This window comes from Coloeus monedula (assembly GCF_965178545.1).
Source record: "Coloeus monedula genome assembly, chromosome: Z".
Lineage (NCBI taxonomy): Eukaryota > Metazoa > Chordata > Aves > Passeriformes > Corvidae > Coloeus > Coloeus monedula.
Window position 1 is genome coordinate 75,015,620 of NC_138822.1, and position 19,947 is coordinate 75,035,566.

Here is a 19,947-nt window from a genome sequence, read left to right on the forward strand (position 1 = left end):
TGTATTATGTGGCAGTTTTATTAGAACTTCAAGACCTCTCCTGGGTTTGGTTTAAAGTATTTTGACTGAGATAAATAACACTGTGCCTGTCCCTGATATTTTTAGTATCTGCAGAGTGTTGGTAGTAGAAATTGTTGGTTGCCATCCTGTTGACAAGGGTGGGTTTTAGACTGTACTATATCACTTAGCTGTAATAAGTCTTAAGGACACTTCCTTAGGGTCTGGTCCTCTTTTTTTGTTGTAATAAGAGAATGTCTGGAACAATCTCACTTTATTCTTCTAAGTGCAGTTTTGCTAAAAGTGCATGACAAGAGAGTATAATTTTGCACAACTTCTATGCCTAAAATAAGAGCATTTTATTGCAAAGCTGAAAATCCTCTTAAAACTAATGAACTAACTCAGCATCCACCACACCTGAATCTACTTCTAGGTGCAACTTGTATCAGAAAGCACTTGGTGTTAATGTGGTAGAAATCTGTAAGAAAATCATGTCCAAATAATAGGTGATTGTCCAGCAAGGTGTATACTGAGTTGTTAGTTGTGATTAAAATGGGGGCGATAAAAAATTGGGGTCTGAATTTTCAAATTTAGGCTTCTAATGTTAGGCACCTTTAAAATATATATATTTTTAAAAGGGGGATAATTTCAAGTGCTGAGCACTTACAGATCCTACAGACTTCAGCGACTGCTAAGAACGTCTGCAAGTTGGGCTGCTTTTATTTGTCTTCAAGAGGTTTAAGGCCGCCCAACTTGAAAGACTCAAGCTGAAAAGTGGTGATCTAAAAATGGGGATTATAACAGATTAAATCTGAGCTGGCCATATTCGTGGTGGCTTTTAATTGGTCTTCTTTGTTTTCTCCTGTCCAGTATTTATTTTTGCTTGTGTGAGAGTGAGGATGTGTGTGGATGATGCAAGTACACCCAACTGCGTCAGGATTGGGCTGATACTGAGGGTTCTGGGTGGTGAAACTGAAAACTGTTTGTGTAGATGGGAAAAATCATGGTGTTGGGTACAGCAAAAGAGAAAGGGTTGCAATGCCACAGGAGCTTAGTTTGGATTTTCTCACCTCTACTCGCAGAAGAGGTATCAGTAGCAGGCCATGCCACTTAGTCTGCTGTGCTGGGAGGAGAGTGTATGGGTGCAAGAGATTAGACTCTGTTATTTCTCTTCCTACATCTGGGATAGCTAAACAACATAAAATACATACAGGAGGAAATGGGCCAGTGTCCTTATCAGCTGAGAACAAGTTGTTTGTTCCACAGTGCTCAGGTCGTTCATCACATCAGGCTGGAGACTGCTTGCAGCCAACATGCCCAGGGTGAAGAGCTCTCAGCCTGGAACCAGTCCAAGTCTGAAGTGCTGCCTCTGTTTTCAGTGAGCCAAGACACTGCATAGCTGTTACAAAAAGGTCTGGGCTTGTCACTTGGCCCTACCCCAAGATCATACTGTAGTTCAGTTTATTTACATTTATTCAGCAGTGCTTGAAGCAATTGCTTCCAGGTTAGTGGAGCACTCGCTTCGTTTCATTTCTGTGACAGCTTCATTAGACTGCAGCTCATGATGAGCAGAAGAAAATTCAGTTCTGTGAGGCAACCTGAGACCAGATGAACAGAAAAGCTGTGCAATGTTTGCCTAAAAATTAATAAATAGGTTTAATTCTTTTTCAGTGATATATTAGCATGTGAATCCAGGGAGAGATGCAGCTTTTGGTTACAGGAAAGGCAATACTGTATGTAGTCCAACAGCTCCTTTGCCTGCAGGATTTCTGCTGAAACTAATTCAGATTCAGTGCTGTGAGGTGACTGTGGAGTTGGGTCCCCTGTGAACCCAAAGCTCAGCCACTCTATCAGGACTGGTCTGTGCCTCCGGTCACCTCTGTGGTGGAAGAGGCTTCAGGAGGATGCAGCTCTTAGGGCTGGAGGACCACACTGAGATCCAGGCCTGTGATAGGATAGAAGAGGTTACCCCTGCATATTTGCTGAAAAACAGGGAGAAAATAATTTGGCAATGACAACTGAATGGTGAGGCCTTGTTCAGGAATGACCAAAATCCGACTGTAATAGAGTGTATAATAGATACATAAAATGCATGTGGAATTTAATGCAGCGTAGTGAATGCATACCTGTATACGTATAATACGTGCAAGTGCAGTACTGACTTTTTGCTACTTCAGTGTAGTAAATCACAGCTGTGTTTTAGGAAATGGCATTTTTTTCAGTCCGCAGTCTAAAATTTTGGAGGTTCCATCGCAGGGAGGAATATGTCTCCCTCACTCCTAAACCAGTGTGAGCTCAAAGGTAAAGTCTTCATTTTGTAAATTAAAGTTAATTTGAGGTGTCTTAAGATGATACGTGGTGGATATTTTCAGATGCTTATTTGCAGGTACTGTTCATTGTGAGTGATTTAGAAGGCTTTTTTTTCAGTAATCAGATACTGTTCAGTATTTTATTTTACATGCACGTAGATAAGTGTTGGCTGAGTAACAGCAAACAGAAATGGGGATTTTTGTGTGTGATTCAGTAATGGCTATAATTTAAAAGATAGGTTTAATGTTTAAAATCTGATAATAGTTACTATGAGTAGAATGATAACACTTCTCTACTAACATTAGAGCAAGCAAAAGAATTGTATTTAACCCTGATTGTTTCCGTTCCTGAAAATAACTTTTTTTTTCCTTGTGAAAGAACAACATCTTCACAGATGTTGGTATGATTTCAGTAGCATTTCCTGACATCTCTCTTGGGGTGACATTCCCTGAAAAAGCTCCAGAATTTATGCAGTATGGGTGTCTGCTTTATTACAGACAAGATGGGTAGACCAAGCAGATGTAGTAAGATTTTGGTGACACACCTGGCAAAGTAAATGTTGTTTTTCTGAGAGCCTGGTTGCACTAAAATGATGGAAGGCGTTGCATTAGTTCATCAGTATTCAGTAGGATCACGACCATTTTTGGCCTTGCTGTTTGCATATCAGTCCCCATGGTGATTCTTCACCCTGCAGGAGTGTTGGCCAAACTCTGGGAGAGCAGTGACTCCCCCAGAGACTTGGCAGCTGCATCTTAGAAGACCAAATAAGCATGATGAAATTATGCACTTCTTCACCAGGGAGCTGAAGGCATTCCAGACAAGGGGAGTTTGCTCCTAGATGGAGAAGGTTTAGTAGAGGGCTTTGGTGCATCCAGGCCTGGGGCAGCTAAAGGTGCACATCATGGATATGGGAGCAGTGAGATGCTGCTGTGAGATTCTGCAGCCTTTTGTACCTGGAAGCTCTTTCCAGCTTCTGTAGGGACTGCATCTGTATTGAAAACTCTTGAGATTAGGGAGGGAAAAACATTTGATCATTTTCTCGCAAAAAAAAATAGTAGAAGGACAGATAAGTATTAAGAAACTGTTAAGTGATATTTCCTAATGACCCTCACGTAAAATTAACCCTGGTTAATGTTCTGCAGTGGTTCTTGTCAAATTCTGAAGGAAGTGTTCCCAGATGGGAATGTTTACCTGTTTCTATGTTTAGGTTATGTAAATGTACAAGTGAAAATATTGATGAAGAGTAGACTAGCTCATGAGAAAAATGGGGATCCCACTGTAGGTAGATTTTGTGTGTTAGTCTGATACACTTATTGTATGATATTGTATATTTACACTTTTATTTATATAAATAAAACTTCTTTTAATGAAAACTGTTTAATATGCCTTGTATATTATAAAAAAGTCAGTGCAATAACATGAAATAGATTGTACATTTTTTGATTTCTGTCTCTTCTCTGTGAATCTGTATCAGCATAAACTGTTTTGCTTGGGTTTTTTAGTGATTTTGAAAATAAATGGTATCCTTAGTACTCCTCTAGATATTTAATTCTGTTATGCCAGAGTCTGTCTGGTCTACAGTTGGAACTGGCATCACAGGGACACGGATGTCAGGGAGAGCAGTCAAAGACTTTGTGTAAATGATGTCCAGGTGTGCATCTAAGGTAGAACTAAAATAGTGCACTCGTAAGAACTGCCATTCAGTGTGAAGAGGACAAAGACATTTAAGAAGTGGTACAAGGTAATTTGTAGAACCTCCTTCGGTATCTTGGTTTTTTCTGTCCCTGTTCTAGGAAAATGTGGAGTTTTCATCAAAGCAGCAGTCTCCTGGAGCACGTTGCTTATAAACTGTACCTCCTGCCCAGATCGTGTAAGGGAATGGGTTAGATGTGGAGAGAATGATTTTATACAACTATTCCTAATCTGGTATTTGTTCTAGTTTCCCACCTACTCTGTGGATAAAATTCCCTTCAAAGCCACAGTGAGCTGGTGGAACAGGCTGGGATGAAGACTCTCTGTGGGTGGAGTGGAGTTGAAGTGCAGCTCATAGTGGGAGGTGGAGACCACAACTGGAGGGGTTTGCATCAAGTGGGCCACTCTCTTAGACACAAGTCACTTCACAGTCACTGCACAGCAGGTCAAAGCAAGCCTTCCTCACGGGAAGATGAGCCAGCCGAGAAAGCTCTCCTCTCAGCTGCTCTGATGCGGGGAATGCCAGAGGTGCCCAAAATCGCGTGCTGCCTGGCAGCACACAGACAAGTAATCTGGTTACTGCGGGGAAGGCTGAGCTGCAGGAAGGGGCTGGCGGCTTTGCGTGTTTACACTGCGGGCTCACGTGCATTGCTCTGTGTTCGCCTGCTGGGTTGGGCACTTGCAGCAGCGCTCCCTCATAGCACAGGGCAGTCCTGACCTTCCCTTGGTGTACCCGTGGCACTTGTCTGGGTCTTGTGCCAGACCTGGCAAACCTCACTAGTTCCTCCTGTGCACAGTGCTGTCCAAAAAGGCCAGGTGAGGTTTTGTGCGATGGGAAGGGAAGCGTTTGCTCTCCTATGCCAGTGGTGCAGAGGACATTTCCGTCATCCCCAGGATTGTGCCCCAGAAGCCGCTGTGTGTGCTTTCGGTTTCCGTTTCTGGATGCCACGCTGCAAGGGTGCAAGCAAGCAAGTACTTCATGAGGAGGAATAAGACCACAGCTTCTGCTGACTCATCCTGTGGGAAAGGCCAGTGTGGCTGGCTCCCAGGCTGCCCTCTGGGCACGTGGACTCTTTCCACGGCTGGAGGGGAAGAGGAGTTTTGTGGTATCCCAGTCTTGCATCTGTCTTGGGACCCTTTTGTCCCCATCCCTCTCCCTTGCACACAGCCATGATGATGAGGGGTGCTGCCGTCTGTGCTGTTGTGCAGTGAGACTGTGCAAGGCATAAAACCAGCAGAATGGGAAAGAGATGGATGAGAAGGTGTGGGATGGTGTGTGCAGTCCCCTTGCACTTGGTTCAGCATATCTGTGCCCAGCTGGAGCCTGGCTTCTCCCCCAGGGCTGCACAGGGAAAAGGAAGAAGACATTTTCAATCATAATTTCCTCTGCCTTTTTGCTCCCCCCTGCTGTCACCAGTGCTGGGCCAGCCCAGCTTCTCTCCTCTCTTTCACTGACTCCCCTGTATCCATCTTCCTGTCTCTTCTTCTGATTTCTCCAACATGTGGGCTGAGGTGGGGTCAGCAGAGCTCAAACCTCCAAGCAGCATGGCTCTTGTAAGATTAGCCTTGAATATCTTTAATTGAAATCTTAATTGCCACAGTCAGTAGCTAAGAGGAATACAAAAGCAAGAAGACACAATGAAGTTAATCTGTAAATGGATTAGTACATGTGACTTCATTTATCCACCAAGACATGTGAAGACTAGAAAATTTTTATTCTCTCAGTTGTGAAAGCCTTAGGGCATGGGCAAATGAGGAATTTGAAATGTGATTCTACCTAAAAAGTTCCATTTCATTTCTCATTTTTTTACAGCTTTGCTGCTCTTCTGCTCCCTGTTGGCATCACTGAATGCTGTCTGAATAGGGTCTGTGATTCTGGTGTGTTCTGTTCCTTCATCTCTGTTTCCAGGAATGTATCAAAAATGCCACTTTACCACATTTGACCAGAGGCTAATGGTCACTGTCCCCTCGCAGGGATGCTATGAAGGAGAGCCCTTGGGGAGAGAGAAGGTTCCCACAGGCCACCCAGGAGCAGGGCGGGTGCTGGCTGGGTATAACGCCCATGAACAGAGGGAGGTGATGCCACAGGGTAGCACATCACTGCAATGACAAGAGGAAGTCAAACCTTCCCAGACCACAGCCCTGGGCTGCACTTCCTGGTGCCCATGGCCATGCAGGGTCAGCCACAGAGCCAGCCATGGCTGCAGGGGGGACATGTCCACCCTGCTGCCTCTGTGCTGCCAGTCCCTGGCCCTTGACTGGTGCTGGGAGATTTTTGGTCCAGCATTTGGGTGCTTGATATTTTCCTTTCTATGCAATACTGGGTTGTGTAACTGCTTTTGCAGTACCTCCTTCCTGTGTCCAGCAGCCTCATAACAATAGATGCCTGGGGACCGAGTGATCTGCACTATCTAGGACTGGTCCCCACCACTTCTGAAAAATGACATGTTTGTTCTTGTGAGGAGCATGGCTGTTACCAGACTGTCTCAATCAGCCTTTAGTAAGCTTGTTTTGGACTCTGTTTATAGGGAAAGCTAGACATGACTTCCTCTTTCATGTAGCTGTGTTTATTAAAGCACTTGACCCAGCTAAAAACTTCACAAATTAATAATGACTGCAATAATTAAGTTGTTTTCCTTTTAAAAAAATCCTTCACTTTTAATGATCATATGAAGGAACCTTTGATGCAAATACACATCATTCCGTAAAACAAGGTGTTGCCCTTCCATCCCATAGTGTGTAAAGCTGTGACCAGAAGGATATTTTCTGTCAGTCAGGGTATTTTCTGAAGTTAGTCAACACTAAACCCAGAACTTCCTGCCTTTCCACCGATAGTTCCATATGTGCAGGCCTCACCCCTCTGTGCAGCTGAATCAGTCTGATACCGTTGCCCTGAGCAAACAAGTTACCTGGTGCTGAAATTCCTTGGATTTTTCCCTACATACCAAAGCCATTTCCTTGATGCGCTATGGTGGTGCTGGGGAATGTCCAATGTCCAGCTGCTCTTGTCAGAAAACTGCCTCCCTAATTCCTGATCCTGAGCAGGGTAGACATGGCTGTGGCCTCCTGCCTTTGTTGCGGCTTTGTCACATCCCTGTCAGGAGCACAAAGGAGAAGGTGGAAGCAGAATGCTGCTTGAATTTCTGCCGTGCAGTAGGGGGCTGTGATCCCAGCTAGGCCCCAGGAGCTGAGGGAGGAAGTGCCAGCATCCTAGGATTGGCCTTATTTGGTGCTGCTGAATGTAATTGTTTTTTCAAGCTGGCCTGTCCACTACAAAAAGGTACCTTGCCCCTTCAAGTGATGACCATGGCATGGAGGAGCTGAGCCTCTGAGCCTAGTGGTGCTCCCACCATACTTTCATGGGCAGGAGGGAATGACACCAAAGCCACCAAAGATGAAATGGCTGAAGATGAAATAGCTGAAACTGTTTAATTTCCAGTCACTGCCATTTCATGGGATATCTCCTGTTGCTAAAGGAGTGACACCAACCTCCACGCTTTCAGAAGGCTGGTAAGAATTGCATTGCAAAGAGCCCATGCGTGAGAAGGCAGGGCAGCCTTGGTGTGGCCTGTTTGTTACGTGGGCCAGACAATGTCCTGACGCACTTGGGTGAGGACCCTTGTTTACAGCTGCAATAGCTTTTGGGACTATTGCTCACTGACGGTCCCACCATCAGACAGTCCCCTGCTTCAGGGGACACCCTGACAGACTGAAAGGCAACACATCATATCCCCAGCCCTTCCTGTCTGACCTCCTTACGCCTCCATGGATGCACATAATGCCCTCACACCCTCTTGTGTTAATGGGAGGAAAGTGATAAAAATTAATCCCATCTAGCAGTGTGTGCTAAAAATAATGACCAGCATATGAGACATTGTTTTTCAGTTGATTTATAAAAACATCCCATGAGGGGAAGAGGAAGGAAGTATCTCCTTGTCTGGCGCTTCGTTTGAGAAATTCCACTTGTGCATCCAGTCTCAGGTGTGAAGGCATGAGCTGGCTGAGGGGGCCAGGCTGGTTTTCACCTAGGGGACCGCAGTGCAAACACGACCCAGGGCTGCACTTGTTGTCCAGCCAGGTGCTGTGCTAAATGGAGAGCATTCCAGGGTGGCAACTCTGTCAGTTTTCTTCAACAGGTGGGTTTGTTGTGGGTTTTTGGTATCAGGTGCTTGTGGGTGAGTCAAGTGCGTTCAGATTGCAATGCCATGCCCCAGTGATAGGATTTTTTTTTTTTTCCTGCCCTTTAGGGAGGAGCAGGTCACAAGCATTATGCTACATAGGTGACTGGACACCGCTCTGGAGGGCTGGAGAGAGGCCAGACTCCAGTGGGAAGCAGGTGAGAATGTCTGGATGTTTTCACAAGTCTGACGAGTCACACTAGTATGATTTGCTGGTGAAGCTTTACAAAACCAGATCTCTGTGCAGTAGCTGTGGTAGTACTTTTCACCAGGTTGATGGGCCTTCTCAGGACTACTTCACCGATGCCCTCCAAAGTAAAAATCTTCTAGGCTTCTGCTGGTGACTAAGTGGGGAAGAACAGAGAGTTGTGTCTCTTTGGGTATTTTTCTGGTTGTTAGAAACAAGAGCCTTTGGCCCGGAAGATCTTAGTCCTCCTTGCACTGGGAATATGAGCCACAGGCATGGTGCTCCCTGCCTGTGACGCTGGGGAAAAGCAGCGCAGTGAGTCAGCTGCTGATGTGCTTGGCATAGCAGGTGAGGACTTCAGGCTCTGCTCTGCACAGACACATCTTTGGGTCCCAGATTTAGGGAAGAAGAATGTGCTCTGCACTATCCCTCTGGTATTCCCCTTGTGCTAAGCAGCATCATTTCCCACTCTTCCAGAACTCCAGCTTCAAACTTTGGAGGAAGTAAAAATTTGCCTGACAAAACACTGTATCCCTTTCTGCCTGCATCTTAGACAAAACCCTAAACTTGGATGTCTGTCCTTTACTATGGACACTCCTTTTCAAAGCTGCAGCTACTCTGGCAGAAATAATGGACCCCCAATATCACCCAAATATTCCGCCACCAGTAATTAACAAAAAATACCAGAATAGGTGTCTCATTTTGAAGTTCAAGGTCATGGTTACGCCTCATTCATCTTGAAGGCAGAAGTCAAAGCCTAATCTCCCAAAGCAAACCTGCTGGCACTCTGCTCTTGCCCTGGTGATTTTGCCCTGCTGACATGGAAGCATGGAAGGAATTTGCATAATATAATCATACATTTACAATCTACAAAAGAAAACTCGAGTTACAGCAACCTTTGTAACTCATTTTTCTTGTAAACACTTTGTATTTATTATCTTAGCAAGAATTCAAGACATACGTGCGTGAGGCATACAGCAACACATCTGGCACACATCCAGAACAGGCCTTAAGGAAAACAAACTCACATTGATAAAGTCATAAAGCAGATCCTTCCCAGAAGCAACAAATCTAGGGTGTACATCAGCAAGTGCTTGGTCATGTACTGGCACTGACCTCTTGCATCTGTGTCTTTTTCCTGAGTTCCAGTTGAACACTACCATTCTTAACAATGCACCGAAACACCTAAAACATTGCAAAAAAAGCAAATAGTCTTTGCATTTCTAGGCAGACAAATAGTGTGCTAACACTAAACTTGGATATCCCCATGACAATGCATTTATGAGTATACTTTTTTTTTTGTAATATTCATATCTGCTACATCCTGAAGAACTGGGTGGGCTATACAAATCCACACCTTATTTCCTGTTGAATTTCCAAGCAGCATACATTGAACAGAACAGTTTTATTCACATACTTTTCAGCTACTAATGTGACTGCTAATGCTGAATTTTCCTGAGAGTTCCAGACAGGCATGGTCATTTTTCAGTGTCCTTGATGAAGATTACACCAACTGCAGGACATACAATAGCAGCCCTTCTTATGAAGCTGGAGCTGCCTTTGATGAAGTTTAGCCTGGGAGATGGTGTTCTGCTGATCTGAAACTCTTTGCATTTACTTTTTAATACCTGAAAAACTGACCTATGTAGATGTCAGCCAAACACACTGCAATGCAGTACTAAGATAAATAACAACTATTCTTGAAATACTGTGTTCTCCCTGAAAAGGTACTAGCTAGCTTAGAGGGGAAGGGAACCATGCATGTGGCTCAAGCCAACAGCAAAGCTCCTGGTAAAACCACTGGGATGGATGGGGTTAAGTCTTCCATGTGGAAAGAAGGGAAAGTCAGTCAGCTTCTGCTCAGTGACAGAAGTCAGTGTCAATATGTAAATCCCCTACACGGCTGGTTGTGAGAGTGACCAGAGTTACGTAATGACAATTTTGCAAAGGCAGATTAAGAAGAGATAACAGAAAAATAAACTATAAATACAAACAGGAATCCACCACAAGAGAGGAGAAGACAAAATTTGAATAGACACAAATAACAGAAAGTGTAACTATACAGTCTTATAAAATGCAAATGTATTTATAGACAAGTTAAGAGAAGGAACTCTGACCAGTGACCCTAGAGGTAGCTATGAAACAGGATCAGCTTCAGTCCTTTTTTTGCTATCTTGGACCCAGGAAAAATACTGTTTAGGATGGAGCATGACATGAATTGACTAGTAGAGTTACTGTTTGCCTTGACTGCAACCAACATGTTTAATTCAGGTCCTCTGAAGCCAGTCAAGGTAATATCCCCTCAGTGAGATGGGTTACACCCATGTAACTCCTCAGTGGTGATGGTGCATCACCATCCACTGGATGTGCTGCAGCAGCTTCACCATTCTGGAACTGAAATGAGGAGGCCATGAAATGAAATGGAAATAAAGTACAAGGGAAGAACCTCTGCCTGTAAGTATAATTTAGCAATCATAAGGCTACTTTCTTGTACCGCTGTAACACTCAATTCTATTGATATTATTTCTTCAAAGAGAGGTAGTTGCTTTCTTTGAATAAATAACATTCTCAACAAAACTTGAGATTCGACTTTAAGATCTACTTCTATTGAAGTTGTTTTGTTACTTATAAAGACACAGCAGAACTGTACCGTTATCAAGAAATTCTTTGTAATATTGAAAGAATCCTTCCACCACAATTACCTCAATATCTGTGTTCGTGTAATATATATTCAGATATATATCTTATATAATGCTAAAATATGCTTCCCTCTCTGAAGCATGATTTATTTCCTTTATCATCAGAAAATATTATAGGTTTTTTCGTTTATATACCTTTTCACATTGAGTTTTGTCATGTTTTGAACATTTTTTCGTACTGTGTTTTGAGACTAAACATACAGCTTCCGATTAATAGTTCTGTTAAATACTCATGACATACACTAGCGGTGCACATGTTTATATTTTACGTATACATACTACATATATATATATATAAACTTATACTATATATTTATATAGGCTAGAACTATGCAACACTGTGTTAATTCATAGAATTACAACTTTTAGTCTGCAAAGCAACATCCTGCAACAAAGAACTTTTCAATAAAGATAGTGGTTTACTTTAATAAATTTTATGTCCCTCCACCAGATCGCTGTCCAGCAGGATCCATGCTTTAGAAAAGAGGAGCAGTCAAAAATCCAGCAACTGGCTTTTCCTGTGTGGTATGTGATCCCAAGTTCCAACACACTGACACTTTTTTTGGCTTCATCCAGGAGGTGGCCCGAACTCCTTGGTGAAACAGGGTTATGGGACATGAGGACCAGAGGGTGACTGGGGTAACCGCATTCCCGAAAGTCTTCTCAGACCATGGTGAAGGGCAAGTTCAGTCTTGCCCCAAATCTCTCCATGTCACCGGCTTGCCCTAAGTCACCGCTGCACGGTTGAGAGGCTCTGCCCGTCGTTATCTTTATTTCCCACCTGGCATTCATACGCCAATATTGCTGTAACATTCTTCAGACAAATCATGTGATAGCCATCCTCCAGCGGCTACGGGCAGCTCAATACAATGCAACCAGATTTGAGGTTTCTTCATCTCCCACTGTCTGTGGAGCCTCTTCTTCCAAACCCACAAAGCCAAGATCCTCCTCCGTTCCCCTCGCCGTGTCCGTGGGCAGCCCACGTTCCGGGGCAGAACAACTTGGCGAGCAGGTTCAGGATCCTCTGCCGCAGGTCCCACCTGTCGCCGATGCGGGCCAGCTCCAGGGCGCACTCCTCCGCCGCCGCCTCGCGCCCTGCGGAAACGCGTGTGGTTATCGCTTTCATGAGATCCTCATGTACTACGGTACTACGGTACTACTGTACTACGGTACTTCAATATTTTACTTTTTCCTCAACGTGAAGCACACCCCACCCCGCACCTTTTCTCCCCGCCACTCGCTGGGGGCAGCAGCTGCATCGCTCTCGCCTCCACACGGGCGCCCGCAGCCGCGCCGGGCGCTCCTCCATCGCGCGCTGCTGGAGCCGGCCAGCAGCGCCCGGGCACAGCACGATGTGTCCCTCTTCCGTCCCGTCCCGTCCCGTCTCCCCGGTTCCTTCACCCTCCGGTACCTGCAGGAGCGGCGGGAGGCGCGGCTTTGCGCAGGGTCCGACCAGGCATCCTCGCGGCGGCGGGGCTCGGCTCGGCGGGGCACGGAGCGCCCAGGATCGGCTCGGCGGGGCACGGAGCTGCGGGGCACGGAGCGCCCAGGATCGGCTCGGCGGGGCACAGAGCGCCCAGGTTCGGCTCGGCTCGGCTCGGCTCGGCACGGAGCGCTCAGGGTGCTCTCGCGTCGGTGGCAGCAGCGCTCTGCCGGCACGGAGGCGGAGCGCGGCGCTAAAAGGCGGCTGCCGGCCGGCGGGGGTTTCCCCGGTCCTGACGTAGCGAAAAGGCGCGGGGATCCCGCCCCCCGCGGCCGGCGGGCAGGCGGTGGCGTGCCCGGGCGACGCGGAGCACCGGCCGAGAAGCGCCTGCGCTGCCGGCGCGGAAAGGGCTGGAGGGATGCGGTGTGCGGGGCAGGAGGAGATGGGAGGATGGGCTGTGCTTGTGGTGGTGGTGGTCCAGGAGAGGTGGACAGGGTTTCGATCATGTTGAGGAAGAAGAAGTGGAGGGGTGGAGAGTGCTTGGGCAAGCAGAAGAAAGGGATAGGGTGTGTTATTATCACAGAAGCATAGAATAGTTTGATTTGGAAGGGACCTCTTGAAGGTCATCTAGACCAGCCACTTTTTTTTTGCTGCTTGTAGCCACAAAGACAGAAAGATCTTAAACTAGATTAGATTGCTGTAAGTCCCACCCAACCTGACCTTGGATGTTTCCCAGGATGGAACATCCACCACCTCTCTGGGCAACCTGTGCCAGTATTTCGCCATACAAATAAAAAGCTTCTTCCTTATAGCTAATCTAATTAATGCACCTTTAGTTTAAATCATTCCCTTTGTCCTGTTGCAAAAGGCCCCTCTAAAAAGTCTGTCCCAATCTTTCTTATAGGCCCACTTCAGGTACTGGAAGGATGGAGCCTCCTTCCGCCAGGCCGAGCAGCCCCAATTCTCTAAACCTTCTTTCTATTCAAGGTGACCTTGCCCTCAAACCAGCCCTGGGCAACTTGGGGCCACCATCCCACTGCTGGTTCTTCCCTGTGGCAGTGTAGTGCCTGCTCAGCATGGCTCTGGCTGACACATGCCAGGGCACACTTACCTGTGCTTGCTGTAATTTTAGACGGTGCTTTTTGCAAGAAACAAGAGCTGGAACAAAGTCACCCTCATGTTTTTGTGATTGTTGCACAATGTTGGGAGAGTTGCCAGTGATACGTGGATTGCTCCTCTGCCGCCTGTCTCAGAGAGAGTTGATACTTCATGTTGTGACACATGGCATGGACTTCTGCTTTTAGGGGAAAATGAAAACTGCTTGATGTAAAGAAAGCACAGATGGGTCAGACATAACAACAAACTGACTTGTGTCTGAAAGTCACTAAATTACTACCTCTCCCATCAAAACACAACTTAAGATGTCATAGTGTAATACAGACCCACAAGAGCATGTTGAGAAGCTCCATTCTATGGGGTAGGAGCCTCTGAAATTAAGTGTCTGGAAATGCTGGTGACTTTGAAGTTCCATTAAAAGGGGAATCACTCACCGGCTCAGTGCAGATACCCTTTTCCCTGCTATGTCTCAGAATGATGGCATGCTTAAACACGGCTGATTTCTCCCACTGTGTAGGAAACCTCAGCCCCCTCGGTGCCTGACAGGAGGCAGCTGGGACAGTGGTGCTGCAGGGCTGGCATGTAGGAGGGGCAGTGGTGCCAGCTCATGGACAGGGCATTTCTCAGAGCGAGATGGCTAAATGAAAGTTATAGCTGGATGAGGCTTTTGCAAGGCCATTCCCAAAACAGTGGACCGCCTCTCTCAGCACCACACAGCACACCCTGCCAGATTGTGACCTCATGTCAGAGCAGCTTAGGTTGGCCACAGAGAAGTTTCTCACGTTTTTGAGAATGTATTGCCTTTGTCTCTCAGCTGGTATATAACCTATATGGCATGTAGGCTTATTTCCTTGACCCGATGTGTTTAGGGTCTCTTTGGCTGTATGAATGTGCCTGTTAGTAACTCAGCCCTGTTCAGGCAAGGCTGGCCTTTGACAGTCATTCCTGTTACATAAGAAACTGTTTCTTCGAAACAAGTTTGTTGGGTTTTAGGTGGTGGGAAGGCAGGTAAACAAGTCAGGAGGATGTCTGCATGACACGTCATCCCTTGGGGCAGAGGTGTGGTGGTCTGCAGCATGTGATGCCCGGGGCTGCATCTCGCACCACAGTCTGACAGCTGCTCCACAAATCATGGCAGCCTCTCCAGAATGTCAGCACAGGGGGCTGGAGCCCTTACTGAGACCCCCACATGACCCTCCTGCCCCACTCAGTGCTCAGCAGTGCCCAGTGCAGGGAAAGTGCCCACAAACTCAAGCTATGAGGTCACACTGGTCTCTTGAGCTGCTGGCACATGTGTGTGACTTTGCTCATTTGTTTCGCATGTTTGGACAGAGCCAGGTATAGCCTGTGGCTTATTCTGCTTTGTGAATCTGCAGACAGATCAAATACATGGGCAAATTATTTAAATTACTCTTCCTCCAGCGAGGCCAAAACCAAATTAACCTCAATCCTGTCCTGCTCAGCAACACTTCCTCACCCTGAAGGCAGATAAGCTTTAAAGGCAGCTTTTCTCTATACCCCTGCAGTCACACAAAGAGATGGGCCCTTCTTTTGGGCATATGTGGAACAGACTTTCCTATCAGGACAGCTGGGCACAAACCAGTGGGATAGTCAAGTTGAGGGCATTCATTTATTGTCTTTGTTTTATTTTAAAATAGTGATAAAGGTAATAAAAATCGGGTAATAGGTAATAAAGGATACAAGGTAATAAAAAAGGATGAAAGGTAATAAAAAGCATGCAAAATGGGTTAATAGACCAGCCTGTGAGCCTGAGTACCTGAAGTGCTCGTCTCCCCCTTGCTGCAGTCAGAGCCGTGTATCTGAGTGCAGTGGTGTAACACAGGGAGACCCACTGCTGTTTAGATGGGAATTGATTCAGGTTCCAGATCTTGCCCACATCCTCACAGGGTGTTACTGGTGTGTGAGGGAGTTACTGATGTGTAAATCACAGCCCATTTTGGCAGGAACAGCAGACGGTGGGGCTGCTGCTAATTATAGGATTGTGCAACAGGGGCTGAGCAAAAAGAAGTCGATTGTGGTTTCAAAAGCCACCAGTGAGCTCTGACGTTTTCTTCTTTCATTTCCCTTAAATAAAGAAGTTTATCTGTGGAAAGCACAGGCCCCTGGGAAGCTGCTCTACCAGAGCAGCCACAAAAGCTGTTTCTTGCTGTGGCCATACTGAGCCACACACAGGTCCCCAGGTGGGCACAGCTATGACAGGGAGCAAAGCAGCAGCCCAAGGAGCACTGCCCATTTGGAACAGCCTTCCAGTTTATTTCTGTTTAATATTTGTTTATTTCTGTTCAGTTCATTTAAAGTTATTGCAATTACACAGATGAGAAGAGAAGATCATCTTCAGATAATGTGCCCCAAGCTTCACCGGTGTCTCGATGATGTGGTTTTATCAGTAATGTGTCACTGAAAGACAGCATGTGACATATTCTCACCACACATAACAACAGTGGGCAGGCTTGCTAAAAGGAAATCGAAGGTTGCAGAAACGAAATCAAGAATGGGAGAGAAAGGAAACTAGGTGTTTTTTCTCTGAACTCACTTATTTGTGCTGAATCATTTTCAAGCTGTTTCTGTGCCTCCCTGTAAGATCTTAAAAGAATCTCTGGTACTGTTTCATCATTGGAGCTATCTTCTCATCTTCCCAAGACTGGTGTTGACAGCTCTTCTGTTAACTGAGAAGCTGCTTGTTTTTCTGTCTCCCTTTTCCTGTTTCTGCAGACCGCAGAGTTGACGGTTCCTGTTGATCCTTGTGTGTCTCTGCACCGAAGCAGGAAACTGGCTCTATTGTCAGGAGCACAAACCAAGGTCATTTCAGGAAAGTGCAGTGGCATGTGGCCATAGGCCGTGTCAAGAGAGAGTGATGAGAGCCGCTGATAAGTATTTTTGGTTTGATTTTTGTGGGGGTTTTTTTTGTTTGTTTGGCTGGGGTTTTTTAAATTCTTCTTAAAATCACACTAATTTTCTGGTTTGCTCTTCTCCAGCACCTTCCTTCCAGGAATCTCTCTCACTGTTACAAGTAAAGCTTCCTAAATCCTCCAGCCTTAAGCATTAATCTCCACCTCACTTTTCATGGAAATGGCCTTGTTCTGTTTTTACAATATTCTGGTGGCAACTGCAGTAAAGCTTTGGCCTCCAGCAGCTACTGCTGTGCTGCTGACACCTCCACTATGGTGAGGGAAAAGGTTAATGCAGCTTTCAGTAGTTAAGTGAAATACTACAGCTAATTTGACTTTGATTTGACAATATGATCCCACACCACCCCGGAAAAGAAACTTAAGGAGAACTGCCCGTACACTGCTGGGGTACAACCCCACTTGTGCAGATCTCATCTGCTGTTCAGATGTTACCTAAAGCTCCACAATTAATTCTTAGACTGTCCTTCCTATGCTGTTCTCTCCTGCCTGCTTCCCTTGAAAGCTTAAACACATAATTTTCTATGCAAAAGGTGAACTGTATGGTTGCTCATATATTACAGTGCTCTGACACTGGTAGAGGGATAAACACACACCTTTTCCTCTCTGACCACCTCTGTGAGAAGCAGGCAGCACTAATTCATTACTTGCAAGATGCTACTGAAAGGTGACTCACATGTGTCTGATCTGGGCCCATCCGAGCCAGAATGGGCCAGGCTGCTTTCCTGATGAGAGCAGTAGCGTTTGGTTGAGGATGGGGTTGAACAGCAGAGACACTCGTTGATGTAGCTGGAGTGTTAGAGAGTATGGTCTAATGATGATTAAAGACCATGCTCTTTAATCAAGGAGTATTTGTGAGGAACCTTGGTTGACATAATTCTCCTGGTTTTAGGCTAAGACCAGTTCTAAATTAGGTGGGGCAGATTATCGGGTGAGCTGAATTTTCTGTGAAAGTCGAAAGCAGAGCCCCTACCGGTGGCTCCTGGTAAGGTCATTCCCAATTCAGCCCCTTGGTAGTCACCGAAAAATTTTCTAGCTTTCTAAAAAGGTTGTAAGAGATGGAAAGATTCACTAAGTACTTTGTTTAAGTGGGTTTTAGCCTCTGTGAAGCTGACAACACCCTCATAAAAGCCAGTCTTTGCAACTGCTCTCCAGAAGTAGGAGTTGTAAAGTAAATTTTGGTGTTGATCGCTGTTTATCAGGCTAGTATATGCTGAAGAGCTTTCCTCCATGTGTGTAGGTGTCTGTGCAAACGCCAGGCATAGTGTTAGCACAGCTGCACCATTACTTCTGGGGTTTTGCTGAGGTCCTCCCTTGGACAGTGACTACGGCTGTTTTCTGTCTTGCTATCTTTGCTGAGAATGTGAATGTGCTCCATTTCTGAAATTCTTCATTGCTTGCTGCTCTGCCAGATCTCTTTCGGATTATGGCTCCCTTGTTTTCCTGTTTCCCTTGTTTCCTGCACCTCCCCCACACTTTGTCATAAATTTTGTGTATAGTCAATGCAGCAGGCGTGGGGTTGGAAAAAAAAAAGGGAAATCCCATTTGTGAGACAGTTGCTGCTTTGCTGGCATGCCACTGCCTTGCAGCTGAGGCAGCAACCTGGTAACCCCCACAGGGCTCATTATTGCTGACTTGCTGTGAATCAGTGAAGTCTAACAGGAGAATTAGAGAATCCAAGCAAGCTTTTCTGAACACCAGCATGGTGATCTGGGATTCCCAGTCTAGCACAGACCCAGTGCCTCAGTACTGCCATGTCTCTCCTGCACCTTTCCAAAGCTCTCCAGGTGGGACAGGTACTATTTTGCATGGGCAGGGGATCTTCAGACTATTGTGAACAATGATTTCTTTGAGCTGGGTTTTGGAAGTGCCTTGTTCGAACAATCTCTGTTTGGATAAAGTATCCCTTAGTGCCCCTAAATCCCACAAAACAGACTTAAAGTGGAAAAGGTTTTAGATGGAGCACCTCTCCTATGAGGAGAGGCTGATAGAGATGGAATTGTTCAGTCTGGAGCAGAGAAGGCTTAGGGGTGACCTAACTGTGGCCTTCCAGTAGCTGAAGGGAGCTGACAACAACGGAGGGGGACTTTTTACAGGGGCATGTAGTGACAGGACAAGGGGGAATGGCTTCAAAATGAAATGGGGTGGGGGGGGGTTTAGATGAGATATCAGGAAAAAATTCTTTACTGTGAGGGTGGTGAGGCACTGGCACAGGTTGCCCAGAGAAGCTGTGGATGCCCCATCCCTGGGAGTGTTCAAGACTAGGTTTAATGGGGTTCTGAGCAACCTGGTCTGTTGGGAGGTGTCCCTTCGCATGGCAGAGGGGTTGGAACAAGATCTTTAAGGTCCCTTCCAACCCAAATATTTCTATGATTCTGTGATTGTCTAAATTTTGAGCAAAAGGTGAAAAGATTTAATAAGAGAATGCAGGGACTGAACCAAAGTAGAATATGGTATCTTTTGGGAAACATTCTCCCTTGATTTTTTTAGGGCTTTAAAAAGTGTTTTGATATTTTATTCACTCTAAAGATTAGAACTGTACATTTGAAAAAGGCAGGTGGTATGTTCAATATTATAAGTACAGGATCTCCTCTACAATTTGAATTGCTAGTGATTAAGCCATTTGGTGTGTTTCGTTGTGGATCTTGAAGCCATGGCTTTGCTGTAGCAAAGAAAAAAAATGAGAATACGATTTAAGTTTCACTTCAAAATGTCTGTTTAGGAAAAAAAAAGGCACAAAAGCATGAGACTTTATTGTGAGTAGGTCACCACAGTCCAGACCCCAGGACTGTAAGAGCAGGTTGTTCCCCAACACATACACACATGCACACACACACACAGAGCCTGCCAATATGTATCCATTTTAGGGTGTTGTGGTGAGTTCCAGCAGCCTCCAGCCACCAGAATATTGCTGGGAGAGGCTGGCCCATTTCCATTTCAGGATCTGCGTGCTGCATTGTGGCAGCGTGAAACCTCTACACAGGAGGTCCCTTTGTGGGCTGTGCTGGCTGAGAAGTGACAGAGGCTGAAACTGTGTCTTGGTGTAAGCTGTCAGGGTGGCAACCAACTGTGAAGGCAGAGGGACCACTTGACTCATCACTAGTCTGACAACAGATTTAGTATGAGTGCTGACAACATCCCATGTTGTGAGGTAGTTTCACTTTAAAACTCTGTGACTGATAGCGCTGAAGTGAGCTCATTTCCTTTTTCATTTTTCATTTGCAGAAAACACACAGAGAAGGAGAAGGGTCTGACTTTTGCTGCCTTTTCTTAGCAGGAGACAAAAGCCTCCCAGGAGATGGGAAGTCCCCCACAGCTGCTCTGCAGATAAGCCCCAGGAGCCTTAGGCACGAGGGGCTGCAAGAAAAAATGTGTTGGTGGCAATGACCTTGCACAGAAATGTAAGGAAGCTTGTCCC

At 45.8% G+C, this 19,947-nt stretch overlaps 1 protein-coding gene across 1 annotated transcript; it reads right to left on the bottom strand.

Annotated features, from left to right (window-relative positions):
- Positions 1–10,697: 10,697 nt before the first annotated feature.
- PMAIP1 (phorbol-12-myristate-13-acetate-induced protein 1) lies at positions 10,698–12,523 on the bottom strand (the record flags this gene model as incomplete). Its single annotated transcript, XM_082301701.1, has 3 exons — positions 10,698–10,758; positions 12,047–12,158; positions 12,475–12,523. The coding sequence occupies 3 exons, from the start codon at positions 12,521–12,523 to the stop codon at positions 10,698–10,700; spliced, it is 222 nt and encodes a 73-aa protein (XP_082157827.1).
- Positions 12,524–19,947: the final 7,424 nt, after the last annotated feature.